The sequence below is a fragment of the Rhopilema esculentum genome, chromosome 13, assembly GCF_057945365.1.
Source record: "Rhopilema esculentum isolate cy_ngs chromosome 13, ASM5794536v1, whole genome shotgun sequence".
NCBI classification, from domain to species: Eukaryota; Metazoa; Cnidaria; class Scyphozoa; order Rhizostomeae; family Rhizostomatidae; genus Rhopilema; species Rhopilema esculentum.
In genome coordinates, this window is record NC_142827.1 from 7,585,990 (window position 1) to 7,603,192 (window position 17,203).

Sequence of the window (17,203 nt, forward strand, 5' to 3'; positions counted from 1 at the left end):
CTCGTAAGAAACTCGAATGAGACTAGCTCAAAGTAAATTGATGAAATAGGCATTGGTAAAAGACAATAGCCTATTGTTATTTAAAACAATGCAACTAATGTAAGAGTTGAAATGCAGCGAAAGCCAGTAGCCAATAGCAGAATCTTTAACACAATTGAACACAAAGAATGTGGAAACTGACAATCTCTTGGGTTTTCATCGCAGAAGTTGTTCAAAGAAACGCAACGAAATGCATTCTTGAAAGCATGTTATTTATACGATCCACAGAAGCACTACCAATCGTCTGTCTTTCTGAACAAACATTGTTTTACATATATACTTTTATTCACAAAAGCACAGTGACAAAAGTAAGGTGCTCATTCACACACGTATATATTATATTTGTGTGCGGGTTATGAAATACTGAATCAAACAGGATCAAATTGTTCTTTTATTTAATATATCAACAAGCTTTTATGACAACAAAGTTTAGGTGATTATGAAAGAAGGGGTTGATTCTGGGGCAGGACAAGGTTAAGGTGGGCGCTGTTGGTGATGCTATCAACATTTAAACGACCAATAACATTTAAAACGTAATCGGATGTGGCAATTTCACGATTTTTATTGTGTGATAACTGATATTCATGAAGGCAACATTCAACATATAATCCAACAACACATAATTAAATCAGACTGGGATCATTATAAATGTAGAAAGTGCCTTTTTAAATTGTTGCTTATTAATGGCTTCAGATATAAAATTTTGACACAGAATTATTTCATTTTTGCTTCAGTCTGTTCTTTATTTTAAAATTTATGTCGAATGAGATTTTGCTATGTTGCATTGTTTTCTACATTTAGAGGTTTGGACGGATAAAGACAACAATGACATTGGCTTAAGCAATTTTGATCATCCAAAGGTTCACATCGTTTGAAGTTCTAGTTTAGTGAAAATAAAAGCAGGTAGACATGACAATGGCGAGCTAAAGGCAACATACCTATTTGGGACAGATTTGAGCTGGGAGCTAAAAGGGGGGAATGTATTCCTTCAAAATACGCAAAATCACATTCAAAAGATTTCGCATTTTGTTCAAACACATTTTATACACGACCTACAGTTACTCGAAAGATCATGTAAGGCTAATGAATTGCGATAGAAATTGAGTGACAGAAGACATTCTAGCTCAAACCTTTCATTGTGAATAACAGAATGACTACAGAAAGGCTTCAATGATGTTAAAATTTCAACTCTTTTTATTCACTGCTCACTCCGCTGTTAATTTGAATGCATTTTTCCTGGTATGGTATCAGTTAATTTGGAAATTGAAATTTGCAACATCGTATAAAAGAAAACTGAAAAGTCTATATTTTCAATATGTAAAATAGTTTTAAAGATCATTCTCAAAATCAGAAACAATAATAGCATGGGTGACGGTAAGGAACCTTGTGAAGAGACGAGTATCGCTCTAATGCTCGACAGATTACTCTCTGTAGTGCTTATTGGAACGAAGGCTATCAAAGTACTTCTTCGTCGCATAGTCGTAGTCCTTTGTGCTTGTGTGGTAGTCCTCATCAGTTGTAAATTGCGCAGGCTACAAACATAAGCATTGGTTAGCGTTCAAGTTATTAGGATAGAGGTGAAGAAGAGACGGCAAATAGAAAGGGTACGCGGGCAGGAATCTAAAATCATACTGACTTTGATCATGTCCTTCAGAGCAGCAAAAAACTAGAATGTTGAACTCTTATTCCGTTTTTAAAGTCATGTTACAAGTGAATGAAGAAAGCGATAATCGAAAACAGATGTAAGGGCAAAATCTTGAAAAAAATACTGGAATGAAATTCTTGATTTTTGTTTACTTAAAGAAATATGAGACAGGGTGATCATTAGGCAGTCGATGCAAGCATACAAAACAGCAATAAATTTGACAGTTGTTAAAAAAATTGAGTATCTATTCAATAGCTTTATAATTACAAATTTCAAAGCAGATACAAAACGCATACCTTGACAAGGCCACTATCAACGGCATCAAGATATTTCTTGTGATCCCCGTTAAATATCCCATTCTTTGTCACAAATTCAGAGCTTCGCTTTCCCTATAAACAGACAAGGGGAAATTTAATGAATAGAGTTTAGTGAAAAACTAAGTATATGTTTACAAAATTTATGCAGAAATCTGAGCAGCTAAAATTGTAATGATAACTACATGATATTATTGTACCGACTAGATTAATGATCTTAATGGGAAAAAAGTACATAGAATAAAAACGAAAGTAGATTATTGTTTCTAAAGGAAGGCAATTTTGAAAATGTTTAGATTTACACAAATGGCATTAACTTTTCCCGCTCAATATATTTATCATGCGTTTTTCAACTGAGAATAACAAAGCTACCTTTAGCGGGTCCTTTGGTTTCCTTTTTAGCAGACCGGGATATTTGACTTCAATGAAAAGCAAGATGAAAGCAACAGCAACACCGCATGCAAGAATGATATAAACTCCAGCTAAACTCATGAAGTCCATGGCTGTGCTCTTTTTCACTGTTGCCTCAGTTTCAACTGGGCATGACGACTTTTGATCCCACCATTTTCGTCTCATTTGCTCAACAACGCCTTTCTCTCTCAGCTAATAAAAGAAAGGGTATATGAATTTAGATTAGAACACTTTCCGCTTCACAACTTCAAAAACAATAAAAGTAAAAGAAATTAAAGAGCACTCTCCAAAATCCCGCCTTATTTTCTTTATTTTTTGAGGGAAGCTTGCAAAGCTTGACAAATATGGACCCTTTTGGTCCTGTTTGATAAATTTGGACCTGTTTATTATTACGATAACCCCCTTTTTCCCCCAAAGTCATATATCATTCAGAGTCTCGCATGAACACGAACACTTGAAGTTTCCAGCAAAAGATAAATATGTAGCTTTGAAAAAAATCAAATTTGATATATACCATGAGAATTTGAACAGAAAGCGGGTTCGTCCATTCTGAGTCAATCCTTAGGCCTAAGCCGTAACTCTTCGCTTCAAGAAGGTTCCTTAGCAACACGGTATCACATGGGCTTTGTTGGTTGTGATAACTCAGCATAGGATGTTCCGTTAGGTAAGCATATCCCCCTCTTCTAACATCCTTAATAGCACTAGAGGTCGATGTTGCAAAAGACTGCTTCGTCTGCATCTGTCCAAACATCTTTCTGTACAGCGGGATTTTTGAGTTTTTAAAGAAGGATTGCGTCTGCCCGCCATCCAGAACACCGTACGCAATGTCATCTTGTTTGGCCAAGTCCTCCAAGGACTTAATTGAGGTCTCCATACTTTTTTCTACGAATGAATAAAGGAGGTTGATAAGCATTCTAAATTTAGAATTTCCTGAAGAAAGATGTGTTATTGGATCAAGAGGACACTTACAAATATATTCATTTTGATTTCAAATTTAGATCTGAAAGGAAATATTTTCTCGGCATGCCCCTTTGAATTTTTCAAGGTTGTGTCTCAAGACAAAAAGAACCTCACAAACTGAACAGGGCCGTTTCCGAAACAAGTTTGCAATAAATGAGAATTCCTAGGTATTCAAGAATTCTCCAAACTTGGATTAATATCCATTAAATGTATATGATCTTAAAAACATTAAAAGATACTTGCTTGTGAAGAAGGCAGCAAGGTTGGCTGTATATGTTGAGACAATAATGATACAGAAGAACCAAAACGAGGCAGAGAGAACCCTCCCTCCAGCACCACGTGGAGTGTAATCAGGACCTTGTTGTAAAAATGAGGCTGTCATGAACCAGAGGCAGTTTCCAAGGTTGAATTCTTCTCCAGTACCTTCTCCTTTTTTAACGGCTTTTATTCTGAATCCATCAGGGCTGTATCGATCCAGAATGTAAAGAGAAAATCCGGCAGCGGCAATCTAGAACATTGAAGTGCAGAAGCCAGTTATGGAAAGGATCAAAATTTGCTTACTAGGGCTAAATAAAATTATTTACACAATTGCAAAAAAATAAAGAAAATTGATGGCTCTAGCAATTCAGATCAATTACTTTGAAATATATCTGAAACACTGCTCCTGCAAGAGTGAGTCCAGCCACATGTACCACACAGGTAGAGATTAAATTAACTTTGGAAAAACAACACATCTTGCACTCAAATCTGTAATAAAACGGTAAGCTCATCATGTTTGCGTATACTCTTATTGGTCCATTACTGATAGGTTTGAAGCACTAGAGGTACTTCCTTGACGTTTTCTCAGGCTCTCATTGAATCATAATCTGTTTGACTTTGTTACTGACACAAAAACAGAAACGTTAACCAGAACAACACTAATATTGCAGTTTGGCCCAAGTCCTGAGCTCACTATAACGCGTTTTTAATTCAAGGTCGTCTTGTTTCCATTACTCAGTTTTCAAGCATTTGACACCAAACCCAGTAATTTATAAGAAAAGAGAGTGGTGGGAACGGGGCCCAAACTGGTACAATGGGGCTGTTACAAGTTGAAGAAACATACCATTGCCAGTACTGAAAGCCATAATTCAAGTTGAAAAGGAAGCAAAAACGTGAAAAAGTTGACTTCAGCCTCAGGTGGCTTCTTCATGATCAAGCTCATTGTGAAATCCATGAATGGTTTTGTGAAATCAATCGCTTTTTCTCTCTCTGCCGTGATTGTCAAGGAGCCAATAGCAATATCAGCGTCCTGGAAATAATAGAATAACGCTATAGATAAGATGGTTTGCGGAATAAAGCAACTGTTTTCAAGCCCAAAACGAATCACCTGCTGACCTTAAGTGAAGTTCAAAAGCTGAATTGTCATTGATGAATGTGACGATCAGACTTCTAAAATTTAACATTTTGGATTGGCAAAATTTAAGAATGGAAACGTATCATATTGATGCAGATTAATAAGTATACCATCTAATTGAAGGCATCAAGCTCAATGAATCACTAAAGCTTTCCTAATACTAAAGCTTTTAAATGAAAATCTCATACCTTCCTGATCAAATCCCTGATCATTCCATTGGAAGTTCCATTAGACGAAGAGCCACCATAGTTCCCAGGAGTGACAATATACATCTGGTACGTGAAATTCAAGTCCTTGGAGAGTTTATCAATGAGATCTTTGCAAAACCCCTGAAAGGCTTCGTTTCCGAGCTGACTTTTTGCAGGATCATAGAAAATGAACGGAGGGCCCTGTGATGAAATAAATCTCAATGATCAGGTTGTCAAGAAGCTACTCTCACACGAGGTCCTATAGATTATTGCAAACACTAACCTATTCAAAGTCTTACCTGTGTTATTCTTGTTAAAAATAGTTCATAAATTTAAGGTGTGATACACACAGAAAAAAGTAACAAATTTAGTATCTTTATAGTGTTTATTGAAACCTTATCGTGATGAAATTTGCCATTATTGAGAGCAAACATCAAGGGTTCTGGTGCAATCGATAAAAAATCTATTAGGAGCATTCTGTGCCAACATTCAGTAATTTCTTGCCGATTCCATCACATAACGGTTTGTGTAACAAAGATTACTTTTCAACGGAAAAAATAGCACCGTTCGATACCGCACAGACAGAGCTTTGGTGTATTGAACAAGATTGTTTTAAAGTTGAAGCTCCAAGCTTAACAATTATTGATATCATTAGGCCGTGAGCAGAAAAGCTGATTATAGGATTGTATTGATGAAACATGTAAAGCATTAAAAGAAATTGATGACTACCTCGCTGGTCACAACCCTCAAATGTGTATTTTGTGGTTGAAAATCCGTATGCTTTCCTGAAGACTCTTCAATCACCCTGCATCCTGACTCGACCAGCTTTCGATCGTCTTTAGCATTTGGATTCCAAATCATCTTTTTACATTGTGATGACCAAATACCAAGCTTCAAGGAATATTCGAATAGTCAAAATCATCTATTCAAGTTTGAGATTAATTTTTCTAAACTTGTTTGAACGAATTCTACCGAATTCTTTAGGCTAGCCGGGGCGGAAGGGGTGGGGGGGGGGGTATCACTGTTTGAATTTTGTAAAGCAAGATACGAAAGTACTGTTTTAGCATCCTGAATACATTGTGTAAATTATTAGCTAAAAACTTATAAAAATTCCATTTACATTGGCTAAAGCATACATTCAAATATCTCATAAGAGCAACTTAAAGTATTTTCTTCACTTTACTTTTCTTTTCCTTACCTTAGCTTACTTTTCCTCTCCTTAACTTACCATACCTCACTTTCGCTTACCTTAACATACCTTCCGTTAAAACACTTTGTCTTACGTTGCCTTAAACAACTTGCCCGACCATAACTTGGCCAACCAGATCTAACCATTCTTTAAATACCTTACGCTACCTTACGAAAAATTTTTGCAGTCACACGCATTGTTTAGAATACTTTTGACGCTTAAGATCATAAATTTTCTACGTATCTCAAATAAGATGGGTAGCATAGGCTTCTTGTGACAGTTTGTAATGCATTTATCACAACATAGGTATCTTATTACATAAGGTAGGTAGATGTTCTTTCTGCAAATGAATTACCCCTTTTTTATTGAGCCAGCTGTAGAAATAGATGTCACCTTGATAGACTCACCTTCTCTATATTTCCGCCTTCTTTGATTTCAGTCGCTTCCAAATCAGAAACATCTCTATATCCGGATTTTAAGAAACGGACATTACCTGTCCTTCCATGAAATGTAATCTGAACGACGCAAGAAAAGTGAGACAGCTTTGTAAATATAGAAGAGATAACGAATACATGATCACTAAACAGGACAGTAGGCTGTTTGCTTACAGTCTGTGAGATTTTTAAGAAGAGTTTTTGCATGTGAATCTTATACCCTTATCAATTATGTGCTGCCTTCAAAACTTCTCATTGCATCGCATTGCATCGACTGGTAGCTTTCGACAGGGTCCTTTAGCGATTTAGTTTGCAGCAACTTTTTTATGGATATGCAGTGGCATCAAACAGCATTTCAAATAGAATAATTTGTTTAGGGTAGATTTAATTTTTGACTGATATAGTTACCAACAATATCGTTTCCTGCTCAGAAAAAATTCAAAAGTATAAATTAATGTTCACATTTAGGTTTAGAGACACAATTTTTTAGGGAGAGGGGATTTTAACATTAGTTTACCGTTAGGAATACAGTTTGTCTGGAATACAGTTTGTCTAAAAATTTATACTGATCGGCTCAAACAATTTTACTCCAACAAAACTACTGTTTAGCAGGTCTAAAAAAATTTTCTACACCTACACCCCTTAGACAAAAGTCATTGGTTACACTACAACTACCTTTTTAGCAATTTGCAGCAACTCCATCCCATAATCGTGCTCTTCTTTTGACGGACAAAAGTTTTTATCAACTCTGTCTCTGTCTCTGGCTTTTATTTCCAGAAATTTCTCGATTTTCGAAAACTGTACTGAAGCATTTAACACCAAGTTGAAGGCGTCATATAGCGCTGGGTAGTTCTGAAAGAAAAAAGTAGAGAAAGCTATTATTTATTCTAGGTAATTGTTCATCTTACATATGAACCAATGAGTTATGATATGAATTTTTTGGCCATTACTGAGTCATACTCAAATAAAAAGAGTTTTCATGGGAAGTAGTGTGTGCTGATATCATATGTATCCAGTATTTTGGTCGAACTTCTTATATTTTTCTTCATTGTGATAGCAATCGCTTTGGTAATTCTGAAGATGTTTTGTAATTTTGGACAAGGAATTTTGACAAATTATGCACCCAGCTCTCCATTCTCTGTTGGCAACATTATTCACTGATCGAAAGAGATGATCTAGGGCAAATTCTAAGACTGTCCAGTTATATCGTTTCTTTGGCATTTTAAAAGAAGCTTTGGCTTTGTACAAGCGTTAATTGTCTTATGCGAATGAATTCTTATACGCCTTCCTTGTAATCGTAAGATGAGCATGTCCTACAGAAGAAGTTCCAGAGCCACACAGCTTAGCCAACAAGTGGGTCATGTGAAAGGGTCAATTATGTTGGAAGCACTCACACATTGTCCGTTGACATTTGTCTTTGGCTGATTTGATGGGATCCGGACTCCGGCAACATTAAACAACCGATGGATATTTACAAGACCAACTGAAAATTCCTGAAACAGAATTTTCGTTAACACTACTGAACTGAAGCAAACATAGAATACAGCAATAAATGGCAATTGTGTTTCATGAATACTTTGTATCTCAAGAACTCTTTGAATGTATGACATGCATTTATTGTGCCATTTCCAGACAGAAAATCTGGGGTATACTAGAAAGAGGCTATTGTTGTTTTAATGATCATTTCATAATGACGATAAACAAATAATGAAAACACAAAAAAACATATACAAGAAGCAACTGCCTTAAATACTTGCTAAGGAGCAAAGCAAATCTATAAAATATTACGTACCATAAGTGGAAGAAACCATTTGTAGTCATCTAACTCAAGGCCTTGATTTCTAACCTAGAAGACAAAGGGTTCTAATGTAGTGACACAAATCGTAAATTTCCTCTCTTACTAGCCCCTTTTTCATCAAAGAGGATAGTATTAATTGAAACTTGCACCTCTATTTCTAAAAAAAGTTTTCATTGAACGCGTATCCTAAGTGGATTGGAAACATGATGAATTCAATTAGATTCTTCCATGTTCTCCTAAATCATTAGTTTTAAATTATTTGACCTGGGCCTTTGCACACACTGTATTACAGCAAGGTATTTCAAGTTCATTTTGTCTTCAAATCAAATTACATTTCTGTTCTGCCAAAAAAGGCGAATGCGCCTTTTTTATCATTTTCTTCTGAAAATATTTATCATTCTCTATGAGGGTGGAATATCCTTAAGAAATGATAGAGGGCTAGGAACTTTAGATCTTACGCACCAAAAACCGGCACTTTAGCCACTAATCGAATAAGTAGAGCACGTAAAATGTCAATCCTACAATCGAGGGATATACATCGACATCACATTCAGAATAGACAATGAATGCAAAGACAATTTCGTAAATATCGCAAAGCTACCTCGGCCAAAACAGCTTCAGCATGCCGACTATGCATCATCATCAAAACTCTTTTTATACCAGAATCCCTCAATTTTCTAATCGCCTTGCTAAGTGTTTCAGGCTTTTTGAAATTCACTTTCCCAACGACTTGAAAAGGGAAACGCTGTGACAGCTTTCCTTGAGACATGAATTTTATTGCAGTTTCTCCCATCGAATCTAAAGATAGAGCGAATATATAGCCAATGTGAGACAGAGTTTCAAAGAAGTAAGTTACGATGGTGTTTAGAGTGTTTATTGCTGCAGAATATATAGAATATAACAGACCGTGCACGATAGAAAAAAGTCCTTGGATACAACTAAAATGGCCTAAATTGTCACTGCTCAAGGCTGTAAAATAACCTTTACCCCATTGTTGCTCCCAGTTTATTCTAGCTTTTGTTAAAAACCTTGTAAACCTTCACGCTCTAGACCATCCCTTAAATTTTTGTATAACCTATTTCCACTCTTCTATCCTTAATTATAATTTCTAACATACGTATATACTCGTCGCAACTTCCTCGATTTTTTTAAATGGATGTAACACTTTATGACTGGATACTTGGGATAGAACCCAGTCTTTTGTTCAAGTTAAATTTCTGTGGTTTTTGTCATTTTTATTCTAATTTTACGACTAGATTTATAGCATTTTTACGCGTCAAAAAAATTGATGTTGTTCCTAAATAAACCTTAAAATTGTTGGTCTTCAGTTTTTGCTGTATTCATCAATTTCCTGTTGGATGGACTTCAACCAACTTTTGCAGCACTAGACTACAGGATATCTAACCAATAGGCAACTCACTCAATAACCTACCTTCAATAATAACGGCAACGATTCGTGACTGCGACCTTCTTATCATTGCTAATGTTGAGTCGTATAGCTGGGCAGTGTCCGGTCTCATGCTTAGGACATTTTTGCACGACGGGTTGTGTTCATCTGTGAGGGTGATTTGTGGAATCCCAAGAAGATCGCTGAGTACACATGAAAATGGGTCAACAGAGTAGGCCTCAATGATAAATGCAGCTGAGACGAGCTCCTTCTTTGCAAGTATTTCTAGGATAGAAGTGGTAGAATGCTGACGAACTAAAGACCATGTATCATCTTCTCTCGTTCAAGAAGTGAAGAAAATGGGTAATTGGTTCTTAGCGTTTCAAATGCAAAATCTTTCAAACAATCTTTTTGTAGTATACAATTTAAAAAAGGACTTTAAAAAAGCAAACATTTTGAAACGTCAACAGTCATGTGCTCGCCTTTCTGATTGGCCTATTTCAATCCGCCATTAAGTATATATGTTCCTAGCATAGTGTTTTCGATCTATGTTCTGACGTTTATACTCTGAAAAGTGTCAGACGAAAAGCTTTTGTACTGTGTTTCAAAATGTTTGCTTTTCTCAAAGGCCATTCGCAAAGAATTGAAGTCTTCATAGAATTGAAAAATGAGAATTTCTATCACCAATATAAATCAGTATTCAAGAGACCTTGGATTGCCATGAGCGTTTAATCAGCTGTGAAAAATACTTTGTGTCATCGTGACATAAACCATTGCTTCCGCGATTTAGCAAAAGAAATATGATTAGTCCAACAACTTGTAACCAAACAAATTTTTAGACACTTAGGCTGAAGCACCGCTTCATAATGTTTTAAGAAACATTAGAAAAATATGAAAATATCAATGAGGGTTGTGCTTGTCTCTATCAAGACAATTCTAACTCTTCCAGTGAATGGCAAAAGCCTCCAAATTGTGACAGGCCCTTAGACAGCCAAACTCGATTTGGGGGCCTTACAAAATACTGTCAGATCAAGCTGCACTTTTAAGATCTTCAAACACAATTTTCGCAAATTATTGGGGGGCATTTTCCCCTGCCCCCAATGTCTCAGGCCGTAAATTGTGTATCTCTTATTAGATGTTAAATGCTCGTTGCCTACCCTAATACACACCTAGAGCCTTCTAAAAAGTTCAATTCTGAGTTACAGATCATTGAAAATGTTATTAGGATCACGATATTACCTTGATCAAAAAGGCTTTCTGAAGGCACTGACACCTTTCCGACGTTTATTCGGATCGTATCGTAGTCACTGTTGCTCTGACGTAGCTCCCATTCTCTGTTGACTAGCTTCTGGCAGGAGATTATAGCTTTGTTTAACTCTGTTATGTCCTCTGCTGGAGTAGTTAGTATTGCTGAGGGGAAAGAAAATACTCTAGATATGAAAATATTATTGCATGCTTCAAGGCGGTTAAGACTTGGGCTGAGATAGATAAATTAAATTTTGATAATGTTTATTAGTTACATTTATTGCAGACAATACAGAAATTGAACAGGCAAGGAAAAAATATGGTAGAAAATTTTTGTGTGCGATTAAAACATCTCAAAATGCTGCAAGTAAGTAAATAGTAGTCCTTAGAACAATGATTTCAATTAATGCTGACAGACAGCTTCAGACCAAATCAGTCTTTAAGGAGCCCCATTATAGCTTCAACTGTTTTACTCGTGTTCTTGCATTATTCAATAAAGAAGATATTTTCCTGGATATAAAGCAGGCTGATCTTTTACAACAAGTTATAACTCTTGCAGTTACAGCTACTCCTGTCAACTAGATATCAGAGCTACTGTGAGAAATATTTGACACCTTCCTTCACTTCATTTTCATATCTTAAATTTTAAAACACGCAAAAATCCAGACCTTGAAACATTGTTTTGTGTATCAGAGATGTGAGAAGCATTTCAAACTTGGAAGAGCACAGATGTGAAGGGGCTTTACAACTCAGAAAAGTTTTTCTGATAATAGATTCTGATAAGAGAAAAAAATGGAAATCTTACCAACTTCAACCCATCTCAAAACTTTGCTTCGTACACCAAAATCAAGTTGTGCCATTCCAACTGATATGGCTGAGATGAGCGTTGCAAATAACAACCGATTCATTGTTTCGTTGCTCTTTCAGCTAGAAAAATTGAAAGCTCTTATGATGAAATCAAAACAATGTGCAGCGAAAAGAAGAATCAAATATGCAAGGATGACGAAAAGATCAGAACCATCAGCTATTTTTAGATTGATCATTATCTGTTAACATTTGTAGATATAAATAGTGGTATTTCGTTAAGTCGGACCTTCAATGGGGTAAGCAATTATCCGTCTTGAAGAATATCGGACTCATCTGGGGTACGACTTTTGGCTTGAATTGGTAGAAAGATCCAATTGGAATTGAAAATCAGTCTGACTTATTGAAAGTCCGAGTTATATTCAGTAGGACTTAACAGGATTCAACTGTTTGTATACCTAAGGGAACTATATGCTTATAAGGCCCTGATGCTACTGTAGAGTTGTCGTGACCTGACTCTGGATCAATAAGGAATATTTTGAAATCTTCTTTTCAGTTGTAGAAAAAGGTCTTACGAAAGATGGCATTTCAAGATAAAAACTTTGAGGCCATTGCAAAAGGTCCTTGTTGCTACGCAAGAAATTTTAACCACTGTTTTTTATCTTTCTCAAAAACGCAAGCTCTACTTTGTGAACTGCATCGTATCTACAAAAGAATTCAAATTGACAAAGATGATAACAATACTGGTTATGATGATTATTATGATGTTGTTATGGATGATGATCATGATTGTTTTTATTGTAACTAGGTTGATCATGTTTGTTTATTACGATGATCATGGTTGCGGTTGCGTGGCTTTCTCCAAGGCGAGCATAGCAAGTCTAACTCGTCACTTTGTCGATGATACAGGCCTTAGTAAGACAACCGGGAGATTTGTACTATCTTTGTAGCAACTCTGAGTGAATGAACCTTTGAAATAATTTCTTTTTGATGGAATTATGATAAATTAGTAAACAGACTTATTTTACTTCTAGGTTAAAGAAATCCTATTTACGCTGGTCGAAGAAATCAATCAATTTGTTGAAAATATTGTAAAAGTGGTTGATTGACTAAACTAATGAAATAAAATATTTCACCAGAATTCATGGGTCTAAAATGATGGCTTTTCGATACGACGCTTAAAATGAAGGTTAACGACCTAAAAGCGCTTTTTTGTCTTCATTAACAGAAATATGAGAGGTATCTCACCTTATTTTGCTCCACGATAATTCATCTCTTGTGAGCATCGAGATGGTAACTACAAATGGCTTGTTTCTTTTGCCTTCGTGTTCAGGGCAGCGGACGTGATCAAGCTGGTTGCAGCAGTAACGATAATTGTGTGATATTGAAGATTTGCACGAAGATAAACAGAAGAAGATTCAATTCGCCGATCTTTATCATCATATTTCTAACAAGCTTGCTCAAGATAATACAATGGGAAGCCACAAGCGACGAACATGCATATCCAGATGGTCTGAGGATAGAAAGATAATTAGCTTACAAACGGATAAGTTATCGACAGGGAGAACTGGATTCCGAGGTTCAAATTTCTGACAATTATTTACGAAATTTAAGACGTGAGATGTAAATATTGTGATGAATAATTTGTCGTCTTTTCATACAAAAAACTGTTTGACATCTATTTTAAATTACATTACTGTGTATTAAGCTCCCTCATTCCCAAGACTATCATTGTTAGGGAAAACAGAAGATCTGCAGGCTGAATTTAACCCTTTCCTTGTTCATAAACAAATAAATGTAAAATCGCTCTTAAAGCTTGACACCTAAATTTGCATATTCTTTTTAACTTTTTTTACTATGTTTCTTTCACATTAAAATTTGTTCCAAATAAATTTTAGCAAATGAGAAACTGAACCGAGCCGACTTTACTTAGGTAAAGATATGAGTTCATACCGTACTACAATTCGTCTTAATGCCCATTTTTTCTTAACGCCTCATCTAATTAGCGCCCTTTAAAATATCAAAATGCAACAAATCCACGCTAAAATTACTAAGAAAACGAAAATTCTCAAGCCATTTTTCAAGCCATTTTTCAAGCCATTTTTCAAGCCATTTTTCAAGCCATTTTTCAAGCCATTTTCGGTGGACCCATTGTCTTCAGATTTTAAATCAACTGTAGGAAATTTCCCAGAGGTGAAATATGAAAAACGTCCTCATCCTTACCCACCCTCAACATAAACATCCGCACAAAGCATTCATAGCAAGTCTGGAAGCATCTGTAAAATAGAATGCTAGTTCAATGGAGAGTGGAGATGCTATTCCGACTATTTTCAAGAACAATACGAATTTTACAGAAACCACCGTTTAGGGGTACTCATGGTACCTTCCTTGGGGGTAAAAACAAAGTAAAAATAGACCTATTTTATTAAACTTCAAGGAAAACCATTATTTCGATAGGTATCAAGCAATCGAAGCCACATTAAATATGCCGTTTTAAATCCCACCCTGGCAATACCAAGATGGGCAGTGCATAGATGCACAATGGCGATGAAAGATGCATACTTACCGTAAACCCCTCTGTAGAACAGCAAATCTTTCTGTTTCATACAAGAAACAAACATTATAAGAAATGGTATTTCTTTAATTCATGGAACCACTTTAACAAAAGCATAGGTTAGTCACTATGAGGATCGCAGGGGAGGTACTACAGACAGATTTGGACTGGCTTGATGTATCATAAAGATATGAATCAAAGCGTGGAAATAAACCCAAAAAGCAGATGTTGGTGGCAGGGGTTTGGGAAATATTTATCTCGTGGTAAACCCATATTTGAGCAGGGTAGGAAGAGTTGCGTCGATACTGCTGAGGAACCGCGATAATGTATTCATCAATCGCATATTATATTTTGATTTCAAGAATTTTGCATTGCAAGGTCCCGTCACTTAACTAAAAACGATGTAGGGAAATCTTTTTCAAAAAATTTGAAATGCTGCTTATAGGGTATTGGTGTACCGACATTGCAAATATCTTGCAAGACACACAATTGAATATATTTAAAAATCACGTTTAGTATAGGCGAAGAAGTCTTATTTATGCAATGAAGTCCAATCTGAACGATAAAACATCGCTGTTATAAGATTTCACCAAATGTGTAATACGATGTTCAAGAGCAGCGGAACTGTCGAACAATTTTCAGTAATCGTTGGATTGACAACAACTAAAGGAAAAAATTCGTAAAAGAATGTATATGAGGGGGCGGGACGGTAATAAATAAAGCTTTTTTGCAAGTTTGTAGAGCTGGGGGCTAGGGGGTGGGGGTTGTTGGGCTGGGGCTGATGCCCATTGTTAATGCCAAAGGTAGAAAATTCCCACGTCTTGAAGATGTTTTCTCAAACACTAAGAAAACTAATATTGTTATTGAAACACATATCAGTTTGTTGGATCAATGTGAATGCAGTATACTTGAGAAGTGAAAATCGAAAATTTGAACTGATAGAGGGTAAGCAGATTGGGGCAGTTTTTCACCTGGATTTTACTGTTGATATAATTTTCAGGCATAAGATAGGAACACAGCCAATTATAAAACTCATTTTCTAAGACCTACAATTTGTGCCAAAAGTCTTGGAACACTGACGTCAATTTCCAAGGTCAAAATCAAACATCCCCCTCTCCCCCACGAAAAAATGTTGGTTTACTATGAAACGGGTAAGGATTTTCGGAAGAACTTTCATTTGCGCTTCTTTTATAATATTTCTCTACATTATAAACATTGTTCTAGGGGGGAAGGGGGCGGAAATAATAATTTTTTATCGAAAAAGGAATTAAAGATATAAAATGCAACGAAAATGTGTTTCAAATAATTTTGGCAGGCATTGTAGGAATACTGAGAATATACTGTAACATCAATTTCCTTCATCAAATCACCCCAAGCGTCTCCTAAGAGAAAGAGTCGTTGATATATCATGTGTTTTAAAAAGGAGTAGACAAGAGAACAGATATCTAAAATATATCAATCAAAAAAAGTTCTGAAGTTTACCTGAGATAGTCGCCAGGATCTCTTGCTCTAGTACTGTAATACTCTGGTAAAAAGCCCTAATCCAAGTTTGCCACATTTATCTACATCAAATCAAATTTTCAGCTCTGATTTTGTAAGACGATTACATCCACTTAATGCCAAGGATTTCACAAGCAAAAATTTTGAAAGTAGTCTCATCTACAAGTGGAATAATAAATAGCAAAGATTAGCCATGCTTTGGAAAAAAGTCTTGCTACATTCACTAGCTTTCATATAGAATTCTGTCAGAATAAATAAATCTCTTATTTCGGAGTTATCTACAAAAACGTGTTTTCAATTCAAATTTAATGAATTTCACTCCACAATCCACATCTAATCAAGTTGAATCAATAATTCATGCGTATACTTGACATCAACTGAAGTGAAGTTGTTTTAAAAACATTTTGATCAAAAACACCTTAGACAGACTTATGGGCAGTGATTAATATGAATTCATTGCAACTTTTGCTAAGGTTCCGTATATTATTTAGCGATTTCATTGTCGTTTTTAAGTGAAATAAGGAAAAAAGTTTAGCATATCAAAGGATCCTTCATAGAGATGAGCTGCGCGGGCTTTAAATTTAGAAGCCCAGCTTATCAACTCTCTTGACTCAACATGAAGCCTAACTGATTGAGTCATATATGTTTAGGGAAGTGTTGGGTATATTGCGGATTGGGGAGGGGCTGAAAGCTTGTTATTTCGACAGGGTGCTGAACAAAGTGATTTTACGTGCATCTTGCGAAGCCTTTCGGGACTAACTCCCTAAACTGGCCACTTTTGCAGTTCTTGTATACATGGGCGTAGCAGAGGCTTTAGGGGGGCTTGGTATTGATCTTGCCCGAATATTGTTGCTTTATTGACCCAAAATTGCCCAAATGGACATTGAAATTTGATAAATTTTGCCTGATTTGGGGGGCTCAAACTCTCCCAAGCCCCTATGCCTCCTACGCCTTTGCTAGTGTATGTCGATATAATTATCTGCATATCAAGAAAAATTAGATTGCAAAGATACGATAAAGTATGAAGAAAAAGGTATAGCTGAATACTAATAGTGTGAAATATTGTGGTACAATGGCTGAGAAGAGACACCTCAGAGCAGAGACGCCTTATAGCAATGTCCAAAGGCATTTTCTTTCGTTACTTATCACTTATCGGCGGACACTTTGCTATGGATTAGGGTGACTGCTTGTGTCAATTCCGTGTAAAATATCGTGCGTATATAAATATGTAATGTAACGATATGGACACGTCTTTAAAACCTTTTTCTGTTGTGGACATGGACAAGCCTATATAGAAGAGGTGTAGCGTCTTAATACAACATAGGAAATTGAAATATAACAT

At 36.0% G+C, this 17,203-nt stretch overlaps 1 protein-coding gene across 1 annotated transcript; it reads right to left on the reverse strand.

Annotated features, from left to right (window-relative positions):
- Positions 1-230: 230 nt before the first annotated feature.
- Positions 231-17,131, reverse strand: LOC135691606 (glutamate receptor 2). The gene is made up of 18 exons (XM_065209508.2): positions 15,844-17,131; positions 13,056-13,320; positions 11,809-11,930; positions 10,998-11,168; positions 9,804-10,043; positions 8,973-9,169; positions 8,366-8,419; positions 7,968-8,066; positions 7,249-7,425; positions 6,547-6,654; positions 5,680-5,841; positions 4,951-5,151; positions 4,472-4,657; positions 3,613-3,877; positions 2,924-3,291; positions 2,371-2,601; positions 1,981-2,073; positions 231-1,571 (listed from the first exon to the last, which is right to left on the reverse strand). The coding sequence occupies exons 3-18, from the start codon at positions 11,909-11,911 to the stop codon at positions 1,461-1,463; spliced, it is 2,766 nt and encodes a 921-aa protein (XP_065065580.2). The 5' UTR covers positions 11,912-11,930; positions 13,056-13,320; positions 15,844-17,131; the 3' UTR covers positions 231-1,460.
- Between the last annotated feature and the right edge of the window lie 72 nt (positions 17,132-17,203).